The 12,476-nt window shown below is 34.0% G+C and overlaps 1 protein-coding gene across 1 annotated transcript; it reads right to left on the reverse strand.

The window, feature by feature from the left end:
• Positions 1–3,912: 3,912 nt before the first annotated feature.
• LOC100114072 (eIF-2-alpha kinase GCN2) lies at positions 3,913–10,443 on the reverse strand. Its single transcript, XM_031929694.2, has 13 exons — positions 10,044–10,443; positions 9,797–9,966; positions 8,903–9,716; positions 8,450–8,824; positions 7,833–8,372; positions 7,582–7,748; positions 7,053–7,492; positions 6,696–6,972; positions 6,102–6,621; positions 5,459–5,941; positions 4,835–5,380; positions 4,400–4,758; positions 3,913–4,093 (listed from the first exon to the last, which is right to left on the reverse strand). Exons 1-13 carry the CDS (start codon positions 10,098–10,100, stop codon positions 3,967–3,969), a joined length of 4,875 nt encoding a protein of 1,624 aa, XP_031785554.1. The 5' UTR covers positions 10,101–10,443; the 3' UTR covers positions 3,913–3,966.
• Positions 10,444–12,476: the final 2,033 nt, after the last annotated feature.

The following is a 12,476-nucleotide window of genomic DNA, read 5'->3' on the forward strand; positions in this document are numbered from 1 at the left end:
CACTGTAAGCAGGCAAATTGTCAGCACGCGTGCCGACAAATTGCGGGACATGTTGAAGTGACAATTTGCCTGCAATTTTTCAGTACACTGCGCTGTTTGTTTGCAATGTAACTTATAAAAAACAGCGATGATGTTGCAATGCATTTTGTTGTTCAGAAATTAAGTAATTTTTTTAATACAATATCCCGTTTCGGAGCAAGGATGCAAAGCAGACGCCATCATATTTGGAGATGTGTCTTCTGCAGCAGTCTACGTTTACTCTAGCACCGCGCAGTAGTACAAATTGGAGCAGCAGTAGAAGTTTAAATAAATATATTTACAAGAGTTATAAAACGAAAACTATGTGTGTAGTGCAGTTATTAACTCTAGTGCAGTATTTCTCATGAGTTTTGTGCAGTTCGGAGTCTTCAAAAACATAACCATGAGTATGTATACTTTGACCTAACCTCACAATCAATCTCAGTCATATTTAATCAAAATTAAAACAGAGATTGATTGTTAGGACATTGCATTTGAATTATTCTATAAAATTGTTTACTTCAAGTAATTTGTTTATTTAGCAGGGTCAGTACAAAGTTGTAGCAGTAATTGAACATCGGCCAACAAACTTGAACATGCGGTGGGAAGAGGCTGACCATAGGAAGCAGCTTTTTGGAAAAAATAAAATGTATGGTGCAGCAGACTAATATCTTGGTCTTCAAGAAAATGTTGGCTTACATTCCTGCAATCATGTGAAAACTTCCTCTTTGGGTATCGTGTTTTTTAGAGGGAAATCAATAAAACTACGTTGGATCACCTTCATGTAGTCACTGGAAAAGCAGAAGTTATCATCGAGGGTAGCAACAGCATAGAAGGCCTGTCCAGGCGGCTGTACAGGAAAGCCCAGCCTTATCAGCTGCGAGTGAAAAGCTGACAGTTCATCAGTCTCCAGCAACATCAACTGGACGACTCTCAACATTTCCTTTTTATTTGCCATAGATTCCCATCGTATAAATTTACAGTTTTTGTTTACAATATATTTGTAGTTGCAGGTTCACAAACGGAGAGCAGATTTAAGAAGCTGACCATCCATCGCACTTTCCAATAACATCATCTTGGAGGACTCTCAACTGGATTGCTATCTAGCAGGTATGTGTTGAACAAAATTTGTTAAGTCAAGTTTGCTGAGACAAATAGCTTTGTAATATATAGCCAGACGCGCATACCAGTTTGCGGGTGTGTCTTTACAGGTAAAGTATGACACAGAGTAGAGTAGAGAATTCATACACTGACAAGATTTTTCAATTCTTTTTTGGATAGAGGTCAGTAAAATTGTACAGTTGTTATAAAAAGTATTGCAAAACCAGCTACCGTAGCAGATTTTATTTAACTTCACCCTGTGACACTGTTTACCTGAACAGCCAGAGGCGCATTACCAGTTTGCGTGTCTGGCTGTTCAGGTAAACAGTGTCACAGGGTTAAGTTAAATAAAATCTGCTACGGTAGATAGTTTTGCAATACTTTTTATAATAACTGTACAATTTTAGAGACCTCTAACTAAAAAAGAATTAAAAAATCCTTTCAATGTATGCATTCTGAAAGGTTCATGACCAGTAAAATTAATTTTCTTTTTTAGATAGAGGTCAGTAAAATTGTGCAGTTATTATAAAAAGTATTGCCAAAGTATCTGCCAAAGCAGATTTCATTTACCTCTACTCTGTGTGGCTGTTTACCTGTGAAGCCAGAGGCGCATACCAGTTTGCGCGTCTGGCTGTTCAGGTAAACTGTGTCACAGGGTTAAGTTAAATAAAATCTGCTACGGTAGATAGTTTTGTAATACTTTTTATAATAACTGTACAATTTTAGAGATCTCTAACTAAAAAAGAATTAAAAAAGCCTTTCAATGTATGCATTCTGAAAGGTTCATGACCAGTAAAATTAATTTTCTTTTTTAGATAGAGGTCAGTAAAATTGTGCAGTTATTATAAAAAGTATTGCCAAAGTATCTGCCACAGCAGATTTCATTTACCTCTACTCTGTGTGGCTGTTTACCTGTGAAGCCAGAGGCGCATACCAGTTTGCGCATCTGGCTGTTCAGGTAAACTGTGTCACAGGGTTAAGTTAAATAAAATCTGCTACGGTAGATAGTTTTGCAATACTTTTTATAATAACTGTACAATTTTAGAGACCTCTAACTAAAAAAGAATTAAAAAAGCCTTTCAATGTATGCATTCTGAAAGGTTCATGACCAGTAAAATTAATTTTCTTTTTTAGATAGAGGTCAGTAAAATTGTGCAGTTATTATAAAAAGTATTGCCAAAGTATCTGCCACAGCAGATTTCATTTACCTCTACTCTGTGTGGCTGTTTACCTGTGAAGCCAGAGGCGCATTACCAGTTTGCGCGTCTGGTTGTTCAGGTAAACAGTGTCACAGGGTTAAGTTAAATAAAATCTGCTACGGTAGATAGTTTTGTAATAGGTTTTATAATAACTGTAAAATTTTAGAGACCTCAATCTAAAAAAGAAAATTAATTTCACTAGTCAAGAACCTTTCAGAATGCATACATTGACATGCTTTTTAAATTCTTTTTCGATTTAAATTAAAATTAATAATAAGAAATTAAATGATGCTATTATTTTTTACTGTTTTTTGAATTATTGAATCATGCAATAACTTTGTCTTTTACTTTATAAATTCTTTTCTTATATTGTTAGCCTTTCTTATAATCATAAACTGAATAAACTTTATATTTTTTAGGTGTATTAACAAAATCATCGCACGGACGGAGGTTCATCAGAAGGTTGGAGAGCTTCGGTGCCTTTTAAGGGTTCAAGGGATGAGCCTCACAGGGAAGGGCGAGGTCGGGGCCCTTTCCAACCACCCCCCAAAAAAAAAAATTAATATAATTTCTTTGATTTATTTCAGGATTTCCTTTTGCAATCCATCCGCAGCCCACTTTCGTACTAGTTAATCTATACATCAGGTAAATGTTTATTGAATATATTAATTATATATTATAATAACAATTTTAATATTATATTTATTCATTATTTGTTTTACAGGTTTGCTGTTTACTACTTCAATAACCTGATGTCCATTGGCAAATAATTTTATACTTGTTGTATTTAAAAAAAATGTTTTAATGTTATAATAAAATTAAAAAATAAATAAATTTGTAGATTTTTGAATTTGCGCGCCTTTATTTGTAGATTTGTAGGTTAGGAACGCTCGCCGAATGCGCATCCGCGCTGTCAAAATGACCGCAATATGCCTGCAATATGACGGCGTGCACGCCGGCATTTTGCGCGGCGTACAGCGCCGCGATCCGCGCGCTCGGCAATTTGACCGCAACTTGACGTCAAAAAGCCGGGGTAGTTTGCCCGCTCGTGCGCGGCGTGCGCGACGTCATGTTGCCTTCAAATTGCTTGCATTTTGCCTTGCGATGTTTTCTGGGTATATATATATATATATATATGTGCATGCGCACATATCTGAATCTATATATTTGAATCACAATTCTCTCAAAACCACTAGTAAGGGAGACGAGACGACCGATGGAATTAGTGCTTTAGATAACACATTGACAATGGCACGAGATAAGAGAGGGCAAATGTCACCCTAAATTTATAAGAGTTTGTATGCATGATGCAGTTAACCTCATTAAATGGAAAGCATAATCATAACAATAACAAGAATGTATTACCCACAAAAATCTGGTCAACAGGCATGAAATAGACGAATCACCTCATACTTAATCTCTTTTTCAATTACTCATAGGCTTCAAGAGAATAACGTGAAAATAAAAAGTATGTATCTAAAAATTCTAAACAAAACAAATTTCCAATAAAAATTCTAAAGGTTGACTGAGTTTTTGTTTTGAATTAGGTAATATGTATTATGTTATACATAATTAAAACAATTATTTATCGTCGTAAAAATAAATGTGTATATTTTTATCAATATTTTGTACATTTGTCATTTCTCATTCAAACCAGTGTCATGTATTGACTATCTGATAAACTGTAAAGAATCAAAACAGGGCGTGATTTATCATTCCGAGCTTCCCACATTTCGTCACAGATCTGCTTAATATACTTTTTATGACGTTGATGCCTGTAAAAATAATAAACAATTATATTCTGACAATAATAAAAAAAGATAATCGAATACTTAAAGACTTTTTAAATTTCCTATTTATTTGTGTTTATTTTTTTTGCAAATAAATAAAAACAAATAATTTTTTTGTTTCTAGTGAAATATAAGCTTGTGGTCTGTAAAATCAGCTTCTTTTCTAACTGTTGAACAATTACTGGTCATAGTTATTCATGTTACTATCTTTGCATGGAATCAAGCTAAATAACGCATTCAGCAGAATCCTATGAAAAATTAAAAAAATTTATAATAAATATAGTAACTCACTTGTCTATTACTACTTGAATGCTTTTTTGAAAGTCTTGATCATTCTCATCAATCTCCAAGAAATTAGTAATCGTTCGGACAACTGCCATGTCCAAAAAAACCGCAAATACTTCAATAGGAACCTTATGTGATATCCTCTGCAAGTAAGAAGACATTTGTGCTTGCATAGCATTTTTATAACTTCTTCTTCCGCTGCCGGATAACTTATCACGGTCCGAGAGTATGAAATTTATATTAACATTAACAGGAGGATTTGACGATACCATCAGCTCTGTGTTGGTGCTCAATTTACTCTCAGACCTGTTCAGAGTGATTGGCAGCACATTTTCAGTCTGTCGTTGAAAGTGCTCAGTTACGTCCTACAAATATACATAATCAAATTCACTTAATATTTAGAAGACAAATAAATTTTAATTGATTTGACGCAATGCTGACCTGAATGCTGATCTTGCGACCCTGAAACCTGTCCCTTTCCCAAGTTTCGATCCTCAGGCTACCTTTTTCACCACTTTTTAACATCACCACATGATTGATGCCATTCTCTCGGCAGTACTCCAATATCTCTTCGGTGGTGCTAAAATCGAGGCAAGTGACTCTGAGGTCGAGCGACCAAAGTTCACGCAACACATCGGCAAGTTCTTTTTCACGTCGAGGAACTCCATCTACGCAACAAACCGCCACGTCGATGGCGAATTTATTATCACGACAAAGATCCTCTGACAATTCACAAGCAGCACTGGCTAGTTTGTCCAAGGAGATGCTGATGCCAACACCAAATTGTTTGGTTTCCTTGCTAGCCATACCCGTGCGTTCCAACACTTGTCGGAATGATGCCAACATTTTATCGTATCTACCACCGGCTGCGATGACTTCTTGACCACCTCGCCGGCGCCTTTTCTTGATTTCGCACGTGATCTGATAAATTATGCCGCTATGTTGTTGAATATTGTGTACAAGTAGTGGAACCACTGTGATAGGGCACTGAAAATAAATTATTAAATTGTAAAACTTGAAATATTTAACATATACGTTGAGTACTATATTAACAAATATTTTTACCTTAACTCCCAAAGCCTCTGCGTTGGCAATGACAATTTCGATTTCCCTAAGCCCCTCCTTAGCCAAAGCTGCCGCATCACCTTTTCTTTTTGTAATAGTTTTCAATACACTGGCGATCTTGGCTACTGAACTTTCAGTCTCAAAGAGGTTGAATAGCGTCTCCATCGCCTGATCGGTAAGGCACAAACTGATCAAATGCGTCTGTACTTGAAATCGCGAAAATTTTCCATCTCGCGCATCGCATAATATAGAATAGATGTCTTGGTATTTTTCACGCTCGATGCCGCAATACATAAGAACGGCTTGCAAAAGTGATGTATGGTTGATGCGTACAGTAAAGTTGCGCTCTTGTAACTGAGGTATCTCGTTGCAGATTTCCCAGGCGATGAATATAAGCTCTGCTTCGGCCATCAGATTGTTTGGCATTGGACTAATTATATCGAAGGCGCACTCGTACAACTCGCGGGGATGAAATCCGTGAACCTGACGAGAACGCATTAAGTGATTCGATCTGCTTCAGAAATGGGAAAAACAAGGCGACATATAATGGTAAAGGATTATTAAAAACGTGTTGTGGAGTAGGAAAGGTTTGAAGGTGATGAACATTTCTATTTATTTTAATGAAAATTATAGATATATTTACCTTCTTTTCTCGATAGACTCTTTCAATTGCGTATCTACGTATGCTAGAAATATTGTTCCAAGCGACGTATCTGGCAAAGGGTGCACGTAAGTCATGCGGTATGGAAACGATACTGCCTGTACGAGTCATTAGTCGAACGCAACTATCAGTTGTACTATAAAGTGGACCAGACTTGGGCATGAGAAGCGGAGTATTAATGCTTATTCCTCCATGTTTTTGAAAGACATTAACAACTTTGGTCTTGATATTGTTGTAGAAAAATCGATATTTTGGAAGTAACGAGTTTGTCGTATTTCGAGCTGGCAAATTCATGTCGTATGTTATATCTTCGGCAGGCGTGACTTCTTGTGCAAAGCAACAAGCAACGAGATGTTTGTAAGCTCTGCTCTGAGCATTAGATAGTGTATGACGAACCATTTCTTGAAGTTCAGCTTCTTCAAGTTGAGCTGGCGGTAAGTACTCGGAAGATAATAATTCTTGTGATGTAGGCCGCTGACTTGGATCGTGATTTAAGAGCCAGCTATGGACAAAGTAATATAAAGTAAGTACACTCTATCTTTACTGATACATGCTCGGCATATTAAATATAATTACCGCAAAATATGAATGTGGTTCGTCATACCCCTTTCACTCAATTCAGACGGTAAAACAATATCTTTGGACCTAAGATTCAAAAGAACCTTTACTCTCTCCATGCCCGTCGTAAGTGGCTTATAACACATCTCGAAAAAAATTACTCCCAAACTGTAAATATCTACTTTTTGATTGTATATAGCTTTTGCGGCCTGCGCGGATAACTCGGGTGCAACATACAAAGCAGTGCCTACTTGACCAGTCATTGAGCCCAGATCATCCATATCAAAACTGACACCTAAAAATTAAGATATTTATTAAGAATTCAATGTCAATAATAAATTGGATAATTTTTTACACGTCGAAAAAGTTCAATACCTTTATCACTTATTTGAGATTCTTTTTCTGCTTCCAGTGTTTGTGTGAAAGATAAAATATTTGTTGTCGCCAAACCAAAATCTCCGATCTTTACATGATCGTTACTGTCTAAAAAAATATTCACTGGCTTCAAATCTCGATGAATCATACCTTGCTGATGTATATGTGCTAAGCCTTCAATGATTTCTCGAAATAATCGCCAGATTCGTTCTTCATCTTCATAAAGCCCATTATCAATGGCAGTTCTCAATGTGCTCTTTTCGCAAAATTCCATTTGTATAAACATAACTTGAATTTCCTTTGAAGATTCGTCATTTTCAGTCTCATTTTTATTTTTTTCTACAACTAGGTCCTGAGAATTTTGTACAGACTCCGAAGTTTGAGAAGTACCATCTCTTTCGAATTCTATGCTATCAGAAGAGTCAACTCGCGTTCTCATACTAACAAAAAAAAAAAAGATTAGAATATTCTTCATACTTACATATACATATACATGTATATTATTTTATAGAAAATGTTCAAAACTTACATAAAAGCCCAATCGTCATCACTAAGATCAGAATCATCAGAATGATCACTATTGTCTTCCTCGCTATCTGCAGACAACGCAACACTCGCGCGAGATCCGTAAGAAGCATTCCATTCAACGTCATGCAAAGGTGGGGCCAATTTTTCTACATTTTCACTTCCTAAATACTATAAATAAAATAATATACATTAGATGGATTAGGTATTTTTAAAAAAACTTGAAGCAAAATAATTTGAATCACGTTAACTTACATCACCAACACTTGATGTTTTATCTTCTGTAGTGGAGGTAAACTTGATTGATGGTGTAGTAGATGGTGTATGTCTTGTCATATCATCGATGTTAGCGGTTTCGATCCATGAATTATAATAACGCACCACATTCTCGTGATTTAATCTGGACAACAATTTCACTTCACGCGTTATTTTCCTGTTTAGTTGTTTATTTTTAGGATTTAACTTTATTCGTTTTATAGCATAAATACCACCATCCAACTTATTTTTAACTTTGAAAACATCTCCAAATGCTCCTTTGCCTAACCATCTTATTACTTCGAATTCGTTTTGAAGGCGCGATTGTCCACCAAAAGCTGGAAGATAAAAGTGAACATCTGCATCAGGTTCTTGTTCCGGTTCAATCCGATTTTGTTCCTGATTGCCATCTAATCTAGGAGGAGACAATCCTCTCTCAAGTGGTGCACGTATAAAACAATGCTGCAGTAATTGCTCAGCTGACCAACGAGCTCGTTCGTTTGTAACAAGGCACTTATTTACAAAATCTCTTAAATCCGGCTAACAGGTAAAGTAATTTGATTATTTTGTAATATATTAAAAGCCCTTATTAGTTAATACAAATACTTGAAATTTACCTGCAATGATGAGTCGACTTCTATTTCTTTTTCTGAAACTATTGAGCCCTTTACTAAGGATAACAAAAGTATACCAAATCTATAAATATCTGCTTTTTTGCCTCCCCTTCCTTGACTTGTAGGAAAATCATGCTCTACCTTGGCTAAACTGCTTGCTCTATATATATCAGAAAGTCTTTTGTCTAATGAATAATCTGAAACCTTTATAAGACCTGTACGATCAATATGAACACTTGAATCTCGAAGATCTTTATGAACAACGTTATTTTCGTGAAGAAATTCAAGTGCAGTTAAAATTCCTGCTGCTAAATACCTAAGCATATCTGTATCAACTGGAATGTTTTCTGTTAAATAAAAAGAGCAAGTTGTTCCAACCTAAGGAATACATTTTTAATGATTTCAAATTAAAAATGTCAAATTAAAACATTAATTATAATAATAATAAATAATTACCACAAATTCTTGTAAAGTGTAAATTATTATATTATCTTTATCCTGTATGTACTTCATATTTAAATACTGTACAAGATTGGGATGATGTAATCTGTATAGATGATTGAGTTCCTGTTCTATGCTAGCTATCTGTTTCATTGAGTGTTGCAGATTTGTCAATTCGCCATTTTCATGATTATCTATTGATCCACATTTTAATGTCCACTCAGTAATAGCCAATAATTCTCCAGTAATAATATCAACCCCTGCATATACTACAGATCCTTTTGCACTGTGCCCTAAACATTTTCCCCGATGAACTTGTCGCTCCCCTTTGTTGTTATCAAAATGTAGAAACTTGGTTCCTCTATGCTCACATAACGAACCTTCAGAACTCTCTGATGTGCTCATGCATCTTCTTCTAGAATAAGTTCTAACTCTCTCATGTGGCGAGGATGGTATTGATTGTGATAGGATTGGATCAGACTCAAGAGATAAACGAGCAGATTCCCTTCTGTTACGCATTTCTGCTTTGAGGGCCTCTTTACGTTTCAAAATTTCATCTTGCAAGACCTGTCTTTCTTTGTCTTCTTTTAATTGTTTTTCCTGCAACTCACATTGAATTCTTTCTTGACGCTTCAATACCATTTCCTCATAAAAACTACTATATCCAGGTTTGTTATGCTCATGAAGAAATTTTTGTACATGTTGGCACAGTTCAAAAATCATAACTTCTCCTTTTAATTCTTTAGCCAGAGCTTCTAATTCAGATAGGTGAAGTGCAAGCTGTTGATCAGATAAGCCTCTACTATTTTGTAACCGAATTTTGGGTGTACTATGGAAAAGTTTAAATTATTTTTAATATATAAGATATTTGTAAGCTTCTTGGTAAACACTAAAAAATAAAATACTTACTCCTTGGGGTAATTGTCTCCACATGCCACATGCAAGTCAACCTGTGCATAAACTTCCACAGGTCCAGACATACCTTGTTGTGGCGTTAGCGTTATAGCAATATCCAATGGTTGCCATTTTTTCTTTTGTTTATTTTTACGAAAGTCACATAATTCGTCTCCAAAAATTGACTGAAATTGAGTAGAAGGATAAATAATAAATTTGTATCGTTTAACAAATAGAAAACAAAAGTACAAAGCGATTTTACTTTTAAAACTTCGAGCTCGTTATTTTGACGATCTTGACATGATTCATCGTGTGACATTTTGAAAACTGTTCACTAAATGCTCATCTTTAACAAGCTTTTTATAAAATATCTTATACAAAATTTCTATTTCTTTATTTCTAAATGTATATATACAAAACTAAAATTAATAGCCACGCTAGCTTAACCTCCAACGTATCATTCGGACGAAATTGATGGTTTAAGTAAAAATTTAACGGTTCTTCAATTATTGGCTATCGACACGTTGATGCCTATGGAACTCACTATCCCCTACATGATGAGTATCAAGCTTGATAACTATTTATTTACAATATTAAATTGTGGTTAAAAAGGCGACTCTCCATGTTTTTACACTGCTCTTCGAATGGCAACTACTTAGGCTGCGTCCACAATTGAGCGTATACGTTAGGGTTTACAAGGGGTTTACGTAGAACATAACGTTTTGGGCAGTAATGCCAATCCACTGTAGCAGACTGCAGTTGAAACGAAGGAACACACCTGCTCAAAATTTAACCTATAAAAATGTTTAAATTTGAATTGTATGGTAATAAATTGTAAAATTCTTTTTTCAAATAAAATTATAAAATTTTGTAAGAGAATGTATTATAATAAATTAGTTTCTGATTAAAAAAAAAGGTCTACCACTGTCTCAAAAAAGGAAAGCAGAATAAAAAATCACGCACATTTCCAAATGAAAAATTTATTATTATAATTAGTTAAATCGCATAGGCTATAATTGCATGATTAGGTTCTTCATTGTATAAGTAAGCGATTAATAGCTTCAAACTGAAAGACGAATCATACGTATTTTATTTTAAAATAACTTGTAATTTTGCTCATGCTAAAATTTTGTCCAGCATATAGTTTATAATTAATTGAACATAGTTTTGACATTAAATTTGGTTTACAATATTTTAATTACAATTGCTTCACTCTTCAGAAAAGCCATTTTGAATTGATGTCTTGCAAATAAGTATCGATGGGCAGTTTTTGTTTAATTGTTCTCTATGACTCTTTACTATTCGATATTCTTGATGATAAAAACTTTGGGCTAAGTTGTATAAAACATGCTCTAATCTAAAATAATAAACACAAATATTTTATTTACTGACTTAAAAAAATACTGCTGCTATAATAAAAATTATCTACCTAAATGTGTAGCCTAATAAATGATCTGCATAAGGTAAAAAATAAAGAGTTTTTGCTGGTAACTCGCATACAGCACAAAGTGCAGTTGCTCGCTCTGTAGCTACCAGTTTAATATATATATATATATATTATATATTATATATATATATATATATATATATATATATATATATATATATATATATATATATATATAATATATATATATATATATATATATATATATATATATATATATATATATATATAATATATATATATATATATATATAATATATATATATATATATATATATATATATATATATATATATAATATATATATATATATATATATATATATATATATATATATATATATATATATATATTATATATATATATATATATATATATGCATGCATATATATGTGGACTATGAATTGTGTGGGTTTGTTCATTATTCGCCAAAAAACTGACGTCAAACTGATCGAAAAACGGGGGTACAGGACCACTTACCAACTGCAGGTAATCAGGCCGAAATTCGGAAAAACGTATTAATTTTCATAATATTCCAAAACATAAAATGAACCAATCAAAATAAATTTGGTCCACTATTCCACAAATAAATAATATTGACGTTCCATAACTGAAGTAATTGATGCTTTTTTGAATAAAAAAAATTACTTACAGTATAAGGATTTATTTATTTTTTCAGACTCTTTATTATATTGCAATTAAACTTGAGAATTAAAGACGCCTTTGAGGTTGTAATAATTAAAAAAAAAAAATTGCTAAAAAAGCAGTAGGGCATCTCTTTGAGCTTACATACCCATTATTTTCTATATGTATATACACTATATAAAGAAACGGCCATATATATATAGCGTGTACAAATAAAAAAAGCCGCTTTCGCACAAAAACACACGAACCTAAACTAATCCTTACTCATCAGCCGCATGTGCGAAATCCTTCTCGATGATTCGTCGAGCGACTCGCATTTAGCACATGCTGTCGCCATGTAAGTATGTATATCTCCAGGGCCCGATCAAATAAGTATGAGAAAACGGCGGGCGAACGAAGCAATAACAACAAACAATGCAAATAGACGCAAGGATGGCAGCACTAGAGAGAATTACAAAAGAATTACAAAATAGTCAGCCGATAACGTTTCGTGCGAGGGAGAAAACATGCGCGCGGGCTTCGAAAATTCAATCTTTGTAGATGAAAAGTCCACGCTCGCATATATAGAGAAGAAATAAATTACATATATACGCTTTAGTAAAA

The sequence above is a fragment of the Nasonia vitripennis genome, chromosome 4, assembly GCF_009193385.2.
Source record: "Nasonia vitripennis strain AsymCx chromosome 4, Nvit_psr_1.1, whole genome shotgun sequence".
Taxonomy (NCBI): Eukaryota; Metazoa; Arthropoda; class Insecta; order Hymenoptera; family Pteromalidae; genus Nasonia; species Nasonia vitripennis.